At 37.6% G+C, this 22,427-nt stretch overlaps 1 protein-coding gene across 1 annotated transcript in view; it reads left to right on the forward strand.

The window, feature by feature from the left end:
* The window catches only part of PLCL1 (phospholipase C like 1 (inactive)), a 343,570-nt gene that overhangs the window by 273,139 nt on the left and 48,004 nt on the right, over positions 1 to 22,427 (forward strand). Inside the window, 2 exon segments of the mRNA XM_021703070.1 lie at positions 11,110 to 11,185; positions 13,274 to 13,383. Of these exon segments, the coding sequence (XP_021558745.1) occupies positions 11,110 to 11,185; positions 13,274 to 13,383 (186 nt within the window).

Below are 22,427 nucleotides of genomic sequence, written 5' to 3' on the forward strand. Positions count from 1 at the left end.
CTTTCTTTCTTTCTTTCTTTCTTTCTTTCTTTCTTTCTTTCTTTCTTCCTTCCTTCCTCTCTCTCTCTTTCTTTCTTTCGTATCCATTTTCTTATATTGGCTTAGCCAAGGTTCTTACCAGACTCTCTTCTTCTCCTGCCTGAGGTTTTCAATAGGATGACTAGCCCTCCATTTAGTCTCTACCTTTCTCTAATTCAACAATTGGAATAATCATCCTCAAATTCTGTTTTTGATTTTTTACCTAGACTTGTCTTCAGCCTCCAGTGCTGGCTGTTTTGCCAATCTCACTTCCTATTTCCTTCTGTGTGAACCCTCTCCTTCAGTCAAGCTGATGTCTTTGCCATCTCGTTTTCATTTTCCATCCTTTGTGTTTCCATTCTATACCACCTAGAATGCCTTCTTAGCCTTAATTCCCTCTCCATCAATCTAAGTCCAGACCTTTGTCCTAACTTCTCACAAAACTGACATTAAGAAAAGATTCATTTATTGAGCTTATTCATAACATTCAATACATATCATATATAGAGAACTTTGGCAGATTTTGTGCAATACAGAGATGAATAAACAGAGGCAGGTATCAGCACAAATAGCCATATGTAAAGCATGACAGCTCTTTGACTCAAGATAAACATAAATAAAATGAGATGGGAAGATGTATATTTCTGCTTGTAAAACAGCACTTTCTCTTCTAACCTATCACTTTGTGTATGTCATTAGGCTTTTGATTAGTCAACTCAACAAACCGTTTTGGATATCTGTTACTGTGTAAGTTGCTAGAGGGAAGAAATGATCTGAATAAAAATTTCTGTCCTTTAGGAACAAGATGTCCTGATAGGAAGGCAGGACTTACACCTAAAAAAGGCTCAGGAACAGGGGTGAGTGGGTGGCTCAGATGATTAAGCATCTGCCTTTGGCTCAGGTCATGATCTCCAGGTCCTGGGGATTAAGCCTCACATTGGGGTCCCAGCTCAGTGGGGAGTCTGCTTCTCCCTCTCCTTTGGCCTCTCCCCCTGCTTGTGCTCTCTCTGTTTCTGTCTCTCTCAAATGAATAAATAAAATCTTTTAAAAAAAAAAAGAGCAGGAACATACAAGGTCCAGATAGTGAAGCAAATGATGTTTTATGTCCTGAGCAGGATGGAGTCTAAGGACCTTGAGTACTATGATGCACTTTTCACAGTGACTTGTAATACACCCCACCCCCAATTCCACTCCATGCTCAGCAGAATTTGTTTGCAAAGGATTTTTTTTTAAATTCTGTCTCTCTCGAATGTTCTTATTTTCACTCACCTCCCCCTTCTCTAAAGAGGCTCTACAGAGGTTTTTCAGGACCTTCTGGCATTTTTGTCCAATGTCCACTCCAGCACACTAGACAGGTGATTCAAGGATATATGGTCCTTGTTACTCTTGGGCAGCTCATTTGCACATTCTCACGTTATAATAGAACCTTCATAAGGAGTAGCAGATGCAAATGAGAAGTCCCTATCTACAACTAATTTTAAAAGAAAAATACTGTCTAACCTTTATATAACTTTTTTCTTTAGATAGCTGAATTTTACTTTTCTAATGTTCTCACCTGTCCTCTTTTTCATGCATCATCAAAAAGTATTTGCTTAACATATTTGGGCTTTTTCAGTGTTTTAAATTAATGTGAAAACTTTTAGGTAACTAGTGCTTTGAATACAACATTCGGAGGTGGAATAGTTACAGGAGATTGTTACTGTAAAAAATAAACACAAAGTGTTCTCTGAAGGTGACTTCTGTGCTGAATTATTTAGCATTAACTTAAAAGTTAAAACTTTACTATGGTAGGAACAACAGATTTTCTGGAGATAGAAGAGAAATCAAAACAATTTAGAGAACATGGGTCAAGGGTTATTTAATCTTTTACTAAGTCAGTTGGGGTATGATTTGGAGAGTAGCTGTTTATGTTAGCATGACCAGGATTCTAGTGAAAAGAACTAATTGCTATCTTTATTACTCTTGCAATGGAATCAGTACATTGGCAGGTATCAATTAATCAAACCATAATGGGTTGGACTAAATACATTCTCTTCTGTCAGTGTTATTACAAAGATATATTGAAGCTCAGGATAGGAAAAAGTTGTGGTATGTCTCCAGTCTCCCCATGTAGTTTTGCTTACTGAAATCAATTTAAATTGAAATTAGTAAATCATAGATACTCTCCTTCCATCACTCTCTCTTTGTGAAGTTTGTGTGGAACTCTATATTAGTTTGCATTTCAAAAAGTACGTTGGCCTGTATCCTAATGGAACGCAGAAAAAGAACAGCCTGCTGGCAGGTGCCAAAACAGAGCTGGTTATTTATGAACAAGGTATCATACACTTAGTGCACTGAAGCTTCTAATCGTGGGTGTGGCAATGTTTTCTGTACATTTTTTGTATACTGGAGTAATTGTCAGCATCCTGAAGGTTGATAACATTTCCACTTGGTACAAGGGTCCTAAGGACACTGGACATCAGAGGTGCATCAACAAGCTGGCTGCATCATAGGCTGGCTTCTCTGTGAAATACTGTCTGTGCATCTTCAAAGTTCACTTTGCATTTCTGAATACTCAAGTGAAAATTCTGGAGATGGTTCACGATGGTTGGTGACGTGATAATTTTATGAATGAATTAAATGTTAATCATAGTGGGGTGAAAATAATCATTTCTAAGGATTATTCAAGATATAGCTGACAACTATATCTTGGAAATAGAACAACTGGAGAAAAGAAAAGGTGAAATGGTCCCTTTATGCAGAAAGCAGCTCACTGGGGGCTCCTGGGTGGCTCATTTGGTTAAGCGACTGCCTTAGGCTCAGGTCATGATCCTGGAGTCCTGGGATCCAGTCCTGCATCGGGCTCCCTGCTCAGTGGGGAGTCTGCTTCTCCCTCTGACCCTCCCCCCTCTCGTGTGCTCTCTCTCATTCTCTCTCTCTCTCAAATAAATAAGTAAAATCTTAAAAAAAAAAAAAAAAGAAAGCAACTCACTGAAGTAGATCCTGTCAATATCATGGATGTGGAGACAACCGTCCTTTGGCCTGCTCTGTGTGGGTTCTCTTGTCCTATGCCGTCATAAATCGGGCTTGGAAATGTGACTCAGAGCTATTCCCAGGACAGAGAATACTTTGTTGCATACATCAAATGCTGTGGACTTCCAGGGAGCTTGCAGATGTTCTGGCCTTATGTGTGTACCTGTTTCACTGAAAAGTAACAGTCTCAATAGGATTGACTTTGCTTAAAAGCAAAAGATGCCAATTTACTAATAGTCCATCTGATTTAAAAGTTTTAAGGACATTAAAAATTAAAGGAAATTATCTTCATTCTAGTTGGCAAATATATATGTAATGGCAATCAGATTTTAAAAGGTATCGAGTTTGATAAAATTTAGGTCTTATTTTAAATTATCTAGAGAATCAAAAACTAAAACCCAGAGTTTTGCTTAGAAGGAAGGTAAGAGATAGTTTAATTATTTTAGTCTTCTTAAGAGGAGAGAACAAAATAGGTCTAGAGTAGATTGGCATATTCTTAAGTGATTAACTTTCCAAATTAGATATCTCCTTCCTGAAAGAGCAGTGGATGCCACTGAGTACATTTCTTTCTAGGCTTGATAGGAAGGATATCTATGTGGTTGATGCCTTTTGCAAATTAGACTTGGAAGGAGAAGCAGTCAAGGCAAAATGTATTTTTATGATACTTTACTTGGCGAATTTTTATTGTTTATCACTGAGTTGTACTTGCAAAAGAAATTCTATACTTTAATATAATATCAGTATCACAATGCAATTCATAAGCTTAGATCTGTTCCTCAAGGGCCTGGGTTCTAGTCTAAGCTATTTCACTAACCAGTTGTTTGGTTTTAGGAAAGCCCATTTGAGGCTCAGTTTTTTCTCTTGTAAAATGGGGTTGTCTATGATAGGTTTCTAAATATAAAGTTCTGTGGTTCTAGGAATTTTGATATAATCAGGAGAAAATTGGAATCTATGGAAGATTTAGGAATCATGGTATGAAAAAAGTTCATCTTTTCAGTACCATTCAGTAGTTACATTGACTCTGCAATGATCCTCGGCAATTGTTAAATTCCCTATTGAGAAGAGCTGGAAGGACAGTTTATTCACACAGGTTGGACACTTTAATCTATCGCTGATTAAAAGCATTACTGCCCCCTTCAGTAAAATTTTTATTTTAAATAAATGATTTTGATCTTAACTGACAACTTTAAACACCCCTGTTCAGGACACATCTAATGCTTAAAGTAATGCTAATCTTTATCTAAGTAAGACCTCTATTCTTTTAGATTCAAAGCCATAGTAAGGTAATAAGATCCATTAGGAGATATTCATGTGACAGAACCAAAGAAAAGCTCTTTGTATTACTATGACAAGCAAAGGCAACTGGGAACAGAGGCTGAGACATCAGATATGTAAATCCAGGACACTCCTGATTCTATCAATCAAGTCAGCCTAGCTTTGGCTGGCTGAGTAGACTGACTACCCAGCTGGGGGATTATATGAGGACATGATTCTCACCTTCTCTCCTTGGCTTTTGCACTTTATATTTCATTTATGTCAGGATCTGTAGAGACCTAGGAAGGAGATTAAACTCAAATCAACCGTTTTTCTTTCCTTACAGCCTAGATAAGCCTAGGGGGAGAGGTTGAAATTGTTGATTTAAATGTGGTTGGGAATTATTGGTGTATTTTGGCCATCTATCTTGTTTTCTCTACAACTACTAATAATTGAAAGTTGACTGCAGAAAATAGAATAAAATTATTTTTTCTAAGTACATTGGAAGCTGTTACCATAGAGAAGATGATCAAAAGCTCTCATGAGAAAAGTCCATTTGAGCAGTGACTTTAAGTTAATGATGAGTATTTTAGAGTAATAGTTATGAATGTTATTACTAAAGGATTTCAGATTATCCTCTAAGGAATCTCATAGGGATGCTCTTCTATGTTGAAGATTAAATCACCCTTGACTATCTCTTTACAAAGTGATCTATTAGACAAGGGGAAAAACAAATTTCTTACTATGGGGTTAACAAACATTTACTTGGAGGATTTTGAAGAGAACTTGAATCATAGGGTTTGTTGAATGTTTTGGTTCTGAATTTAATTTACCTTAAATAATTAATAAAGTTTATTTATTTTAAATACATTTATATATTTGAGAGAGAGAGAGATACACAGAAAGAGCAAACAGGGGAGGGGAAGAGGGAGAGAAACTCAAGCAGAGTCCCTGCTGAGCGTGGAGCCAGACTTGGGCTCGATCCCATTACTTAGAGATCATGACCTGAGCCAAAACCAAGAGTCAGATGCTCAACCAACTGAGGCATCCAGGTGCCCCAGTAATAAAGTTTAAAAATTCATTTTATTTTCTGATACTTGAGTATATAGGTATAATCCTCTTAAAAGCTTTGTGTTCATTTGAAAGGGAACTCAGAATATCTAAGATTATAGAAAAATGGAGAAGTCTAGAAAAAAGACTAGAGATAAAAAGAGGAATAAGAGTTCCAAAAGACAGGGGTGCCTGGGTGGCATAGTCAGTTATGTGTCTGACTCTCGGGCTCCATGCTCAGCATGAAGTCTGCTTAAAGACTCTCTGTCCCTCTCCCTCTGCCTCTTCTCCCCACTCTTTCTCTCAAATAAATAAATAAATCTTAAAAAAAACTAGTTCCAAAAGACAATTGTAGGTTTGAGAAATGATCAATAATAAATAAAATACTGTGCTGTGGATAATAGATATGTAGAAGAAATAAATATCACACAGTAAAATAGGGAAAAAGTGATTGTATAAATGAATTGATGAATATGTGAATATAAAGGTAAATAAGTCCCTGATATGCTGGAATTACAATTTACTAGGGAAGTGAAGGGTGGGAGATAACATAAGTAAATAATTAATTGTAACTTGAAATAGAAAATAAGAAATTTTGTAAACAGACTAGAAAAATAGAATGTTCTTGGAATTTGGAGGTGAGAGGGAGAAGGAAAGGGAAATTGGAACACCAGTGGAAGAGAAGGCACTGAAATGAGCTTTGAGGCTGGTAGGATTTTAGCCAGGGGAGATGGCTTAAGAAGACTTACCTAAGAGTAAGACATGTGTAGAAGGAGGAAAAAGAGGGTGTGTTTGGAGAAGCGTGATTCACACAGGGACCTAGAAGACTTGAGAAGCCATAGGGGGAAAGGCTGCTGAGGCAAATGGGAAGACTTGAATTCTGGGTTAGAAAAATTTTACTTCATTCAATAGGCAAAGGAGAAAATGACAAAGCCAGGAAGTAACTAGTGCTATGCTTTTGGAAGATGATTTTGGAAGTGGTATTTAGAAGGAGTAAGGTGGGAAGAACCAGAACCTGCCAGTAGCTGAGCAGGGATTCGAAGCCACCTCTGATTGCCTCCAAGGGAGCTTTGTGAGCATTTGAAGAAAATAGAGTTTTTTTTTTTTTTTTTTTTGGCAAGAGTCAGGGTGGGAATGGGAGAATAAAATGGAGGAGAACATATTTTTAAAGGTAACATTTGAGATGCAATTAGAATTTGAAAGATGGTCCAGAGAGTGGGACTAAAGGCTTAAACCAGGAGTGTTGTGATTAAAGAAGGAAACAAAGGGATAAAATTGGCAAGTTAGGCAAGACTTGGTGACTGACAAAATGTGGGGGCTCACCTTCTGGATGCAGTGAGGCAAAGAGAATGTTGGAGATCTGAACCTGGATGTCTGGATGAGACAGAATGCTGGAAATTACATGTACAGGTATCTGGTACCTTATTTGTTCTCTGCAGATAGCAAAGGGGGTGATTAAAGGAGTAAATGAGGGGTTTGGTTATAAAAGTATGGGTAAGCATTAGAGAAGCAACAGTGGATGGTGAGTACCCCAGGAATAGCAACAGTGGAAAAGGAGAAGGGGAGGGAGCCATTCCTGGCACTCTGTCATATCTATACCTGGCAGAGAGGGGCCACTTGACAGGAGCTCTGGTCTTGTAGAGAGGAAGCTATGGGGCCATTGTCCAGCAGGGAGGTAATGGTCAAGGGAGTAACCACCCTAAGCCCTCTCTCCTCCTGCCTCCCGCCCATGATCCCTTGCTGATGGATCCCCTTGGCCAATCCCAACAGAAGTCAGCTTGATGTTGCCAGTCAGCAAGGGAGCCTGCTTGATGTTGCCCACAGAGACCAAACTTCCCTGCATAGAGCATGGCAGAGCGTGGATCTGGAGGGGTGAATAGAGAGGACCCCGCATGGGCAACTCCTTAGTAAAAATTTGAGAATGTATTCCTTCATAAATGATATAAACTTAATAATATACCAGCTTATACAATATAAAACAAATCAAGAATAGAAATTAGCATTGGATTTTCAAAGTTTTACTTACAAATAATAAAAATACATCTTTTTGCTCTTCCAATGTGATTGAATACGTTGATCTGATCCCACTGTCATTGTTTTCACTTGTCTGTGTTGCTGAGGAAGAAATCATGGTGTGAGTAGAATGAGGAGCTGCTCTGCCATCTTCACGTTTTTGCTTGTGCTTGGGTAATCTTCATTTTCTTCTCAGGAATCCATATTGGGAAAGTGTAGTTTATTTAGGACAAGATTATGTAAATGGTACTACTCTAATACAGGCATATGTAAGTTGGAATATTCTGGAAGAAACTAATACATGAGTGCTGCTGTTAGCCCTTCTTCCACGTGAAATTCCCTTCTTCCATATGTTGCATTAGAGACATATGATCTTGATTTGGCAAGTTAGGCAAGACTTGGTGACTGGGTCAATCTGTAAAGCTTTATTTCCTTTCTAGTTTTACAGATAAAATAAACCTGAATAAAAGTCCTCATTCTTTCTTCTCATGCTTCAAAGGGTTATCTTGTGCTCCCTGCTCCAGAGTGCACATACCTCCCTACTTTGGAAACCACTGTTGTAGACCATTGGAAGTATGAATCTGGAATTTAGGAGAGAGGCCAGGGTTGGGGACATTGGCTTTGAAATGATCTGCATGAGTACAATATTTCATTGCTCTAGGAATGGATGAAATTACTAAGAGGAAAGATAATGGTCAAAGGAAAGAATGGAGAGCTGAGACCAGGCAGCTCAAAGAATTCCTACATGTACGGATATTAAAAAGGAGAAAGAGGTAGTACAGGAGTCAGAGAAAGAGTGAGGCTGAAAAAGAAACAGGGTCCCAGAAATCAAGAAGGAGGGATGATCAGAGTTGTCAGCTGTTGAGTCAGGAGTGAATGAGGACAGAGGATGGACCAGGGTGTAGTTGATGATGAGTCCAAGATTAAACTTTGAAGGTCTTGATGGAGTCTTGCTTGAGTCAAAGCAATGAGTGCGGGCTAATTTTTTAAGGGAGGATTAATGGCCAGTAGAATATTTTGTTATTGTTTCTGTTTGCTTACTTTGAAGTAGGAGGTATATGGAGAAGGGAAAAAGCCAGGACAGAGGTGGAGATTTTGGATAAAAAAAGGAAAGGGTCATTGGGAATGGATTCCTGAGGGAGGCAGTGGAGGTCGGATTGACTGTCTTGGTGGAAGAGGCAGCCATAGCAAAGAGGACACTTCCTTCTCAGGTTATTACAAAGAGGCTATGGTGTTTCTGCATGAAGGAAATATATTCTTTTTTTTTTTTTAATTTTTTGTTGTTATGTTAATCCCCATACATTACATCATTAATTTTAGATGTAGTGTTCCATGATTCATTGTTGGAAATATATTCTTTTTATGCTCAACACTGAGGAGATAGTAAAATACCGCAAAGAAAACTGGCCACAAATCAATAGATAAAAGAGTTTGTTTTTTTTTAATCAAAGAAATGTTCTCTACTGAGAGCAAAACCAAGAGAAATGAGTGTTAAGATGTCAGTCAAGATATTATCAAAGGAAATTATCAATCCTATTACTTTTTTGAGTTTTTCTTAAAAAGGACAAATTTGAATCTGGTTGAAATGGATTGATTACGGGCATGCCCTCATGTTTTTCCTGACAGGCTGGGCCAGGTGACTTTGAAAATGCTATATTTCAGGCTCAAAGATTGCATGTGTGTGAAGACATGCATTCTCTCAAGGAGTATGACCAGGCCAGACAAAATCAGAGGGGTGCTATTTTTTCATGAAAGTAAATGGATGCCAGGTAACTGGGGTTTTAATTCCAGCTCAGTCATTAATTAGTTCTATTTTTAGACAAGAATCTTAACTCCTGTAAGTCTTCACTTCTTTTCTTTTTTTCTTTTCTCCTTCCTTTCCCTTCCCTTCCCTTCTCTCTCTCTGTCTTTCTTTCCTTCTTTCTTCCTTCCTTCCTTCTTACAAAACTAAGGGGCTGGTCATGATACCTAAGATTCTTTTGGTCTTAAAATTAAATGGTTCTAAAAATGTTTATTATATTACCTATTTTGCTTATGGTAAAGTCACAAAATGTGTCCATTACTTATGAATGTCTCCCTTGCTAGAGTTTCATAAAAACATTTTGTCTACTCCTTAACTATTGCAACATCTGGTAACTTTTGAAATTATAATAAAACTCAATTGATGTTGCATACATGGATGCTAGGCTTAGAAAAGACTAAATCAGATGGGCCTCATATTAAATCTTTCTCTGCTTCTAAGTTTCATTGACTTGGAAGCTGCAGTAATTCAGGCTACTGTTAGGCATTTAGTAAATTGTTATTCACTAACTTTCCACTTCCTCTTGGGAGTTGAAAGCATTAATGCAGTTAAAATATGTGACTCAGTCTAGACCTTCTTGGGTATCTACTTTAATGGTTTTGATGGTCAATTTAACCCTCCAAATAACTTACTTTAAGCTGCCACTTTAGGCAGAAAATATGAGTAATTCAATTTTGTTTGGTTGAATTAATTATCATATTTCATTCATCCTTTTGAGTAGACTTCCCTGCTAGACTCTGAGCTCCATGGAGATAGAAGTGTGTCTGTTTTGCTCCTTAATGCATCACATCCCTTGTACTTACTACAGTGCTTACATATAGTGTTTGCTCAGTAGATAATTATTAAATAAATGAATTATATAATTTTACCTATATAGAGTTGTTAGGCATTAAAAATTGTGATTCAATATTCTTTTCTATTTAAAAATTTGTAATCATAAACTACTTTATGTTTGTCAGTGATTGTACGAGATTACAATCTGTTCAACAGCATTTAATTATGAAAAATGTCTTACCCAACACTTTATGTCTACTTTGGATTCTGCCTTGAATTTCCTTCAGAATATTCAGACAGACAAAACATAGAATAGCCAGCTGAAATGGGACAGTACTTACTGAGAGTACAAGAGGGGCTGGAAATTCAAGAAGTGTTAGTTTGCCTAATGGTTGCCTTTCTTCAGTCACTTCTTCAAAAGGGTCCCAATCCCTTGTCATTCTGATCACAACTTCTATACCGATTATCTTCCCTCTTCTTCGAGTACAGATTTTTCTTTTCTCCATCTCTCCAACAGTTGTCTTATTTCCCCTATTTCATTTAGTATATTAATTATTTCTTGGACATTTTCTTTTCTACCCAAATGTAAAGGGCAGGGACAACCATTTCAGTGTTATTGCCTACAACCTCTGTTGAATTGGTGGCTCTGAAATCTGACCCATTCCTCATTCTTGCCAGTGGAGCTGGAGCCCTTTTACAGGGAGAACCCGACCTCCACCATCTTTGGACCACCAAAATCCAAGCTGCTAACTTCATTGATGTGTTCAGTTGTCCTTTAGCTCACCACTAGGTGATTCCCTATTCTGATTCTTGTTGCTGTTGTTCCAGTACCATGTGCCTTGATGTTGCAGTAACTTTTGGAGTGAGGGGGTAGAAAAGAGGTGTTCATGAATGTGATCTGGGACTTAAAGAATGTGTATACATTTATTTACTAGTTGTTTATTTGGCATCTATGGTGTGCCAAGCATGTTACATGACTGAAGTAATTATAAGGTAGGCGACTCTAGCTAGAGCTAGAGTGGATGGGGGTTGGAGCAGACATTATCCTTCCATATTCCGTTTCTTGTGCTTAAGACCATGGTTCCCCATTACTGCCAGGATCAGGTGCATCCTTCTGTATGTTGTCCTTCCAATGGGACAGTTTAAGGACTTCTAACAATCACCTTTTTATGTTTATTTTGTGACAGATGATTCAAGAGAGCCGGTTTCTCATAGAAATGGCAGATACAGTCCAAGAAAAGATAGTGCAGTGTCAGAAAGCAGGTAATCCTCCTACTTTTGCCCCATTTTGTTTAGAAACTTAATGATAACTCTTGGTGGTTTTTAAAGTTTCTGTTTTTACTCTTAAAATTCAAATATTTTGTGCCATAGTTTATACTTTTGAGTTTAAACTTAAGTCTTTGTTTAGTACAGAAGAAATCAAGGTGACAGTAGGTGGGTTGTATGTATATGGGGGGGTAGTGTCTGAAGATGTCTAGAGAGGTGAGGGGTTCTGAATCTACTTTTGTGGTTTGGAAGTCTGTCAAAACCCTTTACTACACATTATCCCTTAAGAACCACCTCATTTTTATAATTTCAGCCATAATCCTATTAATCTCCTAGGCTTTTGCCTCATGTATTAACCACTGTTTTAGATTTGTTCTTTCTTTAAGGATGGGATGTGTCACATATCTGTGAGGGCACCCCTCTATTTATTTATATTTACCTTCATACACACCCTGTACTTTTATCTTTCTTGGATTTACATTTTCCTTGATTCCCATGCATAATGATTATGATGAGGAAGATGACAATAATGACAATTGCTTGATATATTTGCATATGATATACTGTGCACACACACTGTTACTTAGTCCTTATGACAACTCTGCAAGTATTCAATTTATAGATGAGGCATCTGAGATTCTGAGAGATTGAGTGAATCATTCAAGATTCCATATTAACACAGGGAGGAGCTGACCTCTGAACCCAGACTAGACCTTAAAAATGGTGCTGTTCACTGACTGGTCCACAGGCTTAAATGTTTCTGTTGACAGAAAGCACAAAAATAATACCAGTACTTATATAATGCTCTTTTATGCTGGATACTACTTCGAGAGCTTTATATGTATTGTCTCATTTAATCTTCAACCACAATCCCTTGAGGTAAACTCTGTTGTTATCACCATTTCACTAATGAGGAAACTGGATTGCAGAGAGTTTCAAGGTCTTGCTCATGCTTATGTAGCTAATAAGTGGTAGAGCCAGAATGTAAGCCCAACCCCACCATCATGCTCTTACCATGTGCTGTATTTGTGATGTTAACACCAGAAAGGTTAACGTGGTTTTTAGCTGCATTAGTAAAAGTAGAGTAACTAGAACAAGGAGGGTGGTGGTAAATCCCTACCCTGTGTGGGCTGCTTCAAGCCCACTTTGAATATGATATTCCTGGATGCAGGTCCCTACAAGCTCAACTCCAGGAAGCTGTGTGAGGCAGATACTCTGCCTGGATGTCATCTTTAAAGAAGAGACTTTTATAGTAAAGCTGAAACATGCTAGAATGTTTAATCTGGCAGAGAAAAGGCTCTAGTGGACTTTACTGAGTGTCCTTCTTCAAATATCTAAAGGGCTGCACAGTGGAAAAGAGATTAGATTTAGCTGGTCTGGGTCTAGCTAGCACCAAGGAGTAAAGGTTCCAGGGAGAGAGACTTTGGCTTGATATCAGTCATAGCTTTCCAAAGATGGCATAAGCTGTCCAGAAGAAAATGTGATTCCCGTCTCTGAGGATGGTGATATCTTTTATAGTAGTCAAGCTTGAGAAATGGTTGAGCTAAAAATAACTTTTAAGGCCATTACCAAATCTGCAGTATTTAGTTGTTTCCAGGAACGCTATTTATAAAACATCTTTTTATTTTGACTCAACATTTATTGATTAATGTTGTCATCCATATGGACTCCAGGGTCTACTGTCAAACCATATGGATAGTTTATAAGGAAAAGTAAAAGAGTGCAACTATCACATATGGTTACCCGTCACACATTGTCACACATTACACCATTTCACATAAAAACCAGGTAGAAGATCAGCAAGACACATGTAACCTGTTGGAGGATTTTGGTTCTTAACCTCCTTTTTAAGTCTTTATCTGGTGGCTCCTGGCTGTTTAAAATGTAATGTGGTCTAATGCATTGGTTATTGTTAGTTTGCCCCTAAGGATAGCCATTGGTGGGGATGAACAGAATAGGAAGGAACATTTGATTCAGGTTTTCAAAATTATAAAGGAAAGAACAGGAATGGGAATTTTTTCGTAATAAATGCCCATTTTTCTGAAATTTATACTAAGAATTCTTATATGTTCTTTTTTGTCAAAGGGATGGAATTCCACGAGGAACTTCATAATCTAGGGGCAAAAGAAGGCTTAAAGGGAAGAAAACTCAACAAGGCAACTGAGAGCTTTGCTTGGAACATTACAGTATTGAAGGTAAATGAAATTCCCAGGTGCCCTCTTTGCCTTTATTTTTCTCCTGCTCCTCTCTCCAATGTGTAGAGAGGCATCAGTGGTTGAATGCAATGATTGGAATTTTTAAGTAATGTGTGGCCTAATCACCAGGTTCATGCTCAAAGTGTTGGGGAGATTGACATACTTTTTGCCATAATAGGGCAAATGAGGTTTGTGGTGGAGACAGAGGACAGCGTGACCTAATTCCACCACCCAGTGTTTTTACTTACATGAATGCTTCTGCTCAAGTCAATATAGCTGTTCTTGTTTGTGGAAAGAATAAAGCCAAATGCTGTGGGACAAGGATCCAGCAAGAGTGATTTGGAAGAGCTTTAAACTACAAAATATCTCGAGCCATTTAGGATTATTTTATTTTAGGAACAGTCTCTATAAATACATTTATTTTTGCAAATAGCTCTGGAAGTCAGTTTCTTGAGATTATGATTTGCTCTTCTGAAAATTGATTTTAGGATTTTGAAATAAAGATGCCACTTTTCATATTTTCTTATGTGAAAGGAAAGATGATTTAGGCAGTTGGAATAATTTATTCCTGACAGTGTGGTGGGAAGAAAACAGCCACAAACAAAATTAATCATTGCTGAAGTTTAAAGAACACCTATTATGTGCCACATACTGTTTTACAAGCTTTATATAAATTAACATTTTAATACATACAACAACTCAATACTACTATTATTATTTTTTAAAGATTTTATTTGTTTGAGAGAGAGAGCACACACACAAACACACACACACACATGCATGAGTTGGGGGAAGGGGCAAAGGGAGAGGGAGAAACAGACTCCCCACTGAGCAGGGAGCCCAATGCCAGCTCAATCCCAGGACCCTGGGATGGTGATCTGAGCCGAAGGCAGATGCTTAACCAACTGAGCCACCCGGGTGCCCCCCAACACAATTATTATTCTCATTTTACAGGTGAGAAAATGGAGACATTAAAAACTTAGGTGTATTACCCAAGACTACTCTGCTAGTAAATGATGGAGGTGGAGTTTGAACCCAGGCAGTCTGGCGCCAAAGAGATATGTTGAACTTGCTCTGCTGAGAAATATGTTTATGTGAAAGTGCTAGGTGAACTGAAAGATATATTAGAAATGTTTATTAAAAATTCAGTTCACAAATATTTGTTAACCTCCCACTATGTACTGGGCTCTGTGCTAGGCATTGAGGATCCACAGAGAACAGAAGACGTACCGTCCTTGACCTCGTGATTTAAAGTCTGAGGCCAGGGAGTGGGGTGGTGGAAAATAGGCATCATTTGCTTAATGAGCAGGGAGGAGCGTTAATATAAGGAGGAGCTTATTTTCTAATATTAGAGTACATCATGGCAGCGTGCACGCCGATACAAACACTTCCTGGTCAGCAGATATTTATGTGGGCTTGTTAATGTGCCAATCACTGAGAAAGGTGCTATGGATACAAATATCAGAAGAATAATACCTGAATCTCGAGGACTAGTCTACAAAGGGACACAGACATATAACTAAAAATAGCCATCAGTTACTCAGTACTTAGTATGTGACAAGCTCTCATGGCTAAGTAGTTTATATACATTTCCCCTTTCCTCTTTGCAACAATGGGCTGACCTTGCAGCGACTCATGCTGATCCTGGTGTGACTGTCCCTATCTCATAGATGAGGAAATCGAGGCTTAGTGAGGTTTAAATTTCTATAAACTAAAATAGCTGTGAGGCTTTAGCCAAGGTATAGAATCCCTCTGAGGGCTGATAATCATATTAGGGTCACAATAATATTAATACCCAGGGTTTGGTGAGAATTAAATGAGGTAATACATACAAAATACCTAAGTCACAGTGCATAAACCTAGACACTCTCTATATACACCCATATACGCCATTACTTTTGCCAGGTGAGGATGACCATTGGAGGAACAAGTTTGTTGTTGTTGTTTCTTATTTTACTTAATAAATTTTTAAGTTAGTTAATTTTTAAATTGAGATATAATTTCTTGTTTCTTTATTAACCTATGACTTAAGGCCATTCACTGTTTTCTGAGGTTGGTTTCTGTGTTGGTTTGGTTTAGTGACAGAGGCAAATTGCTAGATGGGGCTAAGCAAACGCTGTACATGTCATTCTAAGATAGACCTTTTGAAACATGACCAGTATTCTATGATTATAGCTGCTGGTATTTCAGCTTGAGTGCTAGGAACTTAAATAAGAATAGTGCAATTTTCCAAACTTTTAGTATTTCCTTTCCCTTATTGAATTTCATGGGCTTGTTAATCAGGTGCTCTTTCCACAAGTGCTGAGCAAATGACCTTCTTGGAATTTGAATTTTTTTTTTTTTTTGAGAGCTAGATAGAGAGAGAGAGAGGACGGGGCAGAATGAGAGGGAGAGAGAGAATCTTAAGCAGGCTCCATGCCCGGTGTGGAGCCCGACATGGGGCTCGATCTCATGACCCTGAGATCATGACCTGAGCCAATATCAAGAGTCGGATGCTTAACCAACTGAGCCACCCATGCGCCCCTGGAATTTTAATTTTTAGCTAGGGGACAGAGGATGGGCTCTTTTGGAGACTGTTTAGTCTAATGATGCCTCTCTGAGAAGATCCTTCTAAGAGTCTCCCTTTATTTCTTATATCTTGAATGTGAAGTTCTTAGTTCCTGCTTTGTTCTCTAGCCTTCCTGTTGATTTTCCAAGCTCCTAACATCTTCCAATAAATGCACTTTTTCTTAAGTTTTCTAGATTCAATTTATGTTGCTTACAACTGGTTGAATGAGTAATAACCAAACTTGTAAGGCATAATCACTCAATTACTAGGATATGGCAGGGCTCACTATAAAATTGCACATTGCCAACTGAAAGGGTTTCCTTATATACAATTTATATAAGTACTCTCCACTATTTATGGGAAGGGAGTGAGGATTGATTAGTATTGGTTGAATATGTGGATTCATGTAGCTAAACATATTTAATTCCACTATACTTTCCAACAAGTAATGGAGAAGCTAGAAAAAATGACAAATGTACCGCCAGGGAAATGGTGGGTTGGAGCAAGGAGTGGTGGAAAGGGGCATTGGCTTTAAAACAAATCGAGCTGAAACTAAAAAATGAATTCTTTAGTTTATGTTTCCTACAATTCAGTATTACATTGATCTGATATTAATAAATGACAGGGAAGCTAGAGAAAAACTTGCAGAGACAAAGATGAATAGCTCTATAATATAATGAATATGAATTATACTTAGTGTCCAAATTTTCCAAGCCAGAGATGAGGACTTAGGATCCAGCAAGAAGGCTGAAATCAAGATGGTCCTAGAAGCTCCCATCCATGGTTTTTTTTTTTTTTCCCTTCCATTCATATTTTAGCACCATGCATGAGTTCAGAGTAGGGGACTTGCTTAGCAGATCTTTTGCATTTCCCCACACTTAAGCCATATGCCTATAATAGTCAACCATAACATTTTCCTCCTATCTTTTTCTTTCTCTTTCATTGCTGAGCACAAACTCAAACTCCTTAAATAGCCATTGTGTTTATTTGGAGTGGTATGATGAAACATGTCTCAATGACTCAGTCTTCAGTATATTTTCCAGATAATCATTGGACCAAGATAGCTCTATTTCATCCTACCCTCACACATTAAGAGTTCCTCCCATCTGTCTTTTCTCCATGCTGTCCTTCAGAAATGAATTTTATTTGGTTATTAACATAATATTAAAATCTTACAATGGGAATTTTCCCTGTTCTTTAAGTCTTCCAGAAAGAGATGCTACAACTTCACTTGCTTAACCTATTGTAGGAAATTGTTATTAATTTTGGAAGTGTTTCACTCATCAGAGTTCTGAAGATCTTTTGGAAGAGAGATATGAATTTATACTATGTCACTGATAAAACACAATGTGTTATAAAGTGGAATTCATTTAAAGTCTTGGACTCCATTCAGAGTGACTTGACTCCTCAAGTATAAAAAGAGCTTCATTGTAAGGCAGTTACACCTACGAAACTGAAATTAGAAAGAACTCATGAGTAGCATTTTTAGTGAGCTTTCCCAGTATGTAGTTTTCTAACTTCGCCTGTTGGCTATTTTAAGGAACTAAGTTCCATTATCTTTACATTTTAAAAACCGGATGAAAATACCAATTTCAGCAGGCTGGAGATGTGTCAAGTAGAGACAAATAAAAATAATATTGAAAAAATATAACTAGTAAACATTTTATTATAAAGGAAAAGTCATGAAAGTAGTGGTCACTAGAGCTGAAAAAGGAATAAAAAAATTAGGAAGTGGCTAACCTCTTATTTGTTCATAAATGTCATTTATTACTAGTTGAATGACATGTGTTAAATAAATTATGAATGAACCATTACTTCATCAATGAGCACTTCTATTAATTGATACATACTTATTCTTTCCCTAGAGAGATTTCCAGCTTGTAATTTAATGCATTCCAGTGTGTGCCATTAAAAAAAAAACCACAAAAAACAGGTTTCTTTTATAGATTTATATTCAGTAGGTATGACTCATCCTTTTCTGCCTAACTTTTTGGCTTTTTATTACTGTTTAAGCCTCTGCTTCTTCTGCTTTTTTCTTGGCAACATTTTCATTTTCCTTGGGAAGAGCTGAGGCTGAAGCTTTTCACTTCTCCTTGGGTACTTGTGTTGCTAATGCAGGCAGATTCTCTTATTTGGTCCCCAAATTTCAGGCTCTCACATCTCTGGGAAATCTTGCTGCCTAAGGGAAATTAAATGGATGTCAGTGTGGTAATATGCTTTCTAACAGAGCCTGCAAACCCACTTGAAGTCTTTGCTCATTGTTGAGAGATAGGAGAAGGGAAACAAGATGATGTGTTATTAAGAAAAGAGGTATGAGGAGAGGCATTCATCTCTGAAAGACTGAATGACAGCAAAAATGGGGTCACCCTCAACTGAATGACCATAGACATTTTAAATCACTCTGTGAATTCTGTGTGTGTGTATATCAAATCCGGATCTTCTGGCAGCCATAGTGACTGTGCCCCTGGAGACTGCTCTGAGGTTACATCAAGAAGGAACATGTCCAGTGTCCTCTGTGTTGTCTATGGAGAACTTTTTCAATGGTGTTTCTGGCAGCTGCTGGTTGCAGTAGAAGCTGAAGAAAGTTTAACTTTCCTCCTGAGGCAACTCTTTCAGAAAAGAACAGCAATTTATGAAGTCTGAAGAAACAGACCCCCAATGATAACAATGTATTAATAATAAACTGTTCTTCATATTGGTATTACTATGAATTGTTAAGAAATGTAAAGCAAAGTAGTTAAGAATATAGACTCTAAAGCCAGACACTTTCTAGCTGTGTGGCCTTGGAAAAATCTCCTTTTGCTTTTGTGCCTTTGAGTCATTTGGTATAGATTGTGCTGTGGAAACAAAAATCTGAAAACATCAGTGGCTTAAAACAATAGCTTATTTCTTGCTTCCACTGTATGTCTGTCCCAAGACATACACAGCGAGTATCACTTAGAAACTCAGCCTAATAGGAGCTCTGTCTAAATGCTTCTACAATCCTAGAGGTAGGGAGGCACAGATTGGTTTTAAACACTCCTGTTAAGTAGTGTCATATGTTCCTTCTATTTATATTTGACTGGCCAAAGCAAGGCACATGGTCAAATCTGACTTCACTGGAGTGGGGCAGGTGTATTCTTCCTCAAGGAGAGGGAACAGATTTTGGTGACTATAATGAAGTTCCTCAACTACACCCACCTCATAGGGTTATGTGAGGACTAAATGAGTTAATATATATATGTGTCCAGCATATAAAAAGTGCTATTTTTATTATTATTATTTATTATTAATATTTATTATTAATAATTGGTATTCACTGCTTACAATAGGCAGTTAAGTGATTTTCACACAACATCTTAAGTAATTTTAAGGGTAACCCTGTAAATTTGCTGTTACTGCACCCATTTTAGAGATTAAAAAAAACTGAAGCTGGAGACGTTAAGTAACATTTCCATTGGCAGATGGGTATTGAGCGATGGAGCAAGGATCTAAATGCAGAGCCCATGCTGTCAGCCCACTGTCCTCTACTGTCAGAATATTGATAGCATCATAATAATGATATATTAACTGAGTGCTTTCTATGTGTCAAGTACTATACTGAGTGCTTTATATTTATTACCTTATAGGAATAAGTGTCCTGCCCAGATAACATGAGAATGCCAATCACCTTGGCAGTGTATTCCTACAGTGCAGAAAGGCACATTGGGAGAGTGTAGCTGCGGACCACCAGTTCTATTCTGACACTACATTCCCCAAGCAACTCTTCTCAACTTGGTTTCCCAAGTATACTTTTTTCTGGTGCAGATGGAATGGATTGACCGAGTGACATAACTAGTCCTATCTGCCTGGAAGTCACATTTCTCTTTGTAAATGAGTCAGTTAACTTCTTTTTTTTTTTTTACCGGTGCATCTCCTATGAACTTGGACAGTGTGAATCAGCTCCCCAGGGCCTGATCACTCTAGAGCGATTGGATGTAATTGAGCCCTTGGACAGATACCACTGAGATTAGGAAAGCAAAACAAAATAACAAAAATACCAAAACTGAGGGCCTGACCCTGGACCCACCCTGAGAACCCAGCCAACCTCCTTCTGTTTTTCTTGGACAGCTACACTGTTCACTGGCTTTCAGTCTAGACGTTGCCAGCCTCCACAGCTTGATGAGGTAGAAGAAGTTTTAGAGCTGGGCCACCAGCAAGAGCTTTGCAAAAGCCATACTCCTTTTCCTCTTCCTTCCTCAGCCCGCTCCTCTACACCCTCAACTTTACCTCTCAGATGCTCAGTCCATCCTTTAGCACCTAAGCCTTTAGAGCAGAAGTCCTGGAATCTTCTTCCTTTGAATAACAAACCTGAGATGATTTAGAAATGAGAGGTGAAGTCCCTATAGGCAAATTCCTCAGGCTTTCACTGAGAAGAAAGGAGACTGACAGGCAAAATTGAAGAGCCTTTAAGTCACCAGTCCTGAGAAGTGAACTTTCAAAGAGTTTTAAACAAAGCTTTTAATTCTGAATAAAGAGACTAGACACACACACACACACACACACACACAGAGCTTTTGATTCTGGTAAGTTAAGGAAAATACTTTCTAGTAATACACGCAAAGTAACAAAATTTTGGGCTGTGAGTTCCTATCTATTTTATCTTAGAATCAATTATCTAAGAGTTTAGACCTATAGGAAGTTGAACATGAGTCTAAAAATCTGCAGCTTGTATAATTTTTTCAAAAATTAGATTATCTGGGGATGCCTGGGTGGCTCACTTGGTTAAATGTCTGCCTTTGGCTCAGGCATGATCCCAAGGGCCTGGGATTGAGTCCTGCATCAGGCTCCCTACTCTGCCTCGGAGTCTGCTTCTCCCTCTCCCTCTCTCCCCCTCCTAGTGCTCTCTCCCTCTCTCTCTCTCACTCTGTCAAATATATAAATAAATAAATCTTTAAAAAATTAGATTATCTTTCTCACCTAAAGATGAAATCAGATTTTATGATAGCTGGAGTCCTTCTAGGTGTTCACATTTTTATGAAGAAAATATTTTTATGAAGAAAATATTTTCAATCTTTCTCTGTGCGTAACTATATTACATTGCTTAAACACACTGATCCTTTTTTCACTAAACCTATCAATAGTGTAAATCTCTCTACTTATACATTTTCTCTTTTATGTTTTAATCCCCCTCCTTTGTTTTGTTTTGTTTTTAACCCATGGCACCACGAAGCCCTAATTACACTTAGTTTCTATTCTCACTTCACAGACTCTCACTGCAATCTTCCCCGTTGCCATATTTTTCCTTCCTGATAGCTCTTTCCAAGTAAGATGATCTATACTCACCATCTTTTGGGAATTTTTGTTCCCTGAAGGGTTTTTTTTTTTTTTTAATTGTGCTAAAATACATAGAACATAAATTTTACTATCTTAATTATTTTTAAGCATACAGTTCAGTGGTATTAAATACATTCATAGTGTTGTGCAACCATCACCACCATCCATACCCATAACTCTTCTCATCTTGTAAAATGAAATTTGGAATCTATTAAAAAATAACTCAGCCCCTGAAAACCACCATTCTACTTTCTGTTTCTGATTTTTGACTACTCTAAGTACCTCATAAAAGTAGAATCATGCAGTATTTGTCTTTTTTTTGTGATTGGCTTATTTCACTTAGCATAATGTCCTCAAGGGTCAGCCATGTTGTAATATATGTCAGAAATTCCTTCTTTTATATAGCTGAATAATATTCTGCTGTATATAAATACATTATTTGTGTATTTTACATTTATTTATATATTTATTTTTATTCATTTTATTTTTTATTTTAATTCCAGTGTATTTAACATACAGTGTTATATTAGTTTCAGGTATACAATATAGTGATTCAACAATTCTATACTCAGTGCTCATCAAGATAAGTGTATTCTTTAATCCCCTTTACCTATTTCACCTGTCCCCCCGCCCACCTCCCTTAACCATCAGTTTGTTCTCTATTGTTAAGTCTGTTTTTTGATTTGTCTTTTTTGTTTGTTTGTTTTGTTTCTTAAATTCCACGTAGGAGTGAAATCATGTGGCATTTGTGTTTCCCTGACTGACTTACTTTGCTTAGCATTACACTCTCTAGGTCCATCCATGTTGTTGCAAATGGCAAGATTCTGTTCTTATTTATGGCTGAGTAATATTCCAGTGTGTGTGTGTGTGTGTGTGTGTGTGTGTGTGTGTGATATCTTCTTTATCCATTTATCTATTAATGGACAGTTGGGCTGCTTCCGTAATTTGGCTATTGTAAATAATGCTGCAATAAACATAAGGGTGTGTATATCTTTTCAAATTAGTGTTTTCATTTTCTTTGGGTAAATGTTCAGGAGTGGAATTACTGGATCATAGGGTACTTCTATTTTTAATTTTTGAGGAAACTCCATACTGTTTTCCACAGTGGCTGCACCTGTTTGCATTCCCACCAACAGTGCGAGAGGGTTCCTTTTTCTCTGCATCCTGTCAACACTTGTTGTTTCCTGTGTTTTTGATTTTA

The sequence above is a fragment of the Neomonachus schauinslandi genome, chromosome 3, assembly GCF_002201575.2.
Source record: "Neomonachus schauinslandi chromosome 3, ASM220157v2, whole genome shotgun sequence".
NCBI classification, from domain to species: Eukaryota; Metazoa; Chordata; class Mammalia; order Carnivora; family Phocidae; genus Neomonachus; species Neomonachus schauinslandi.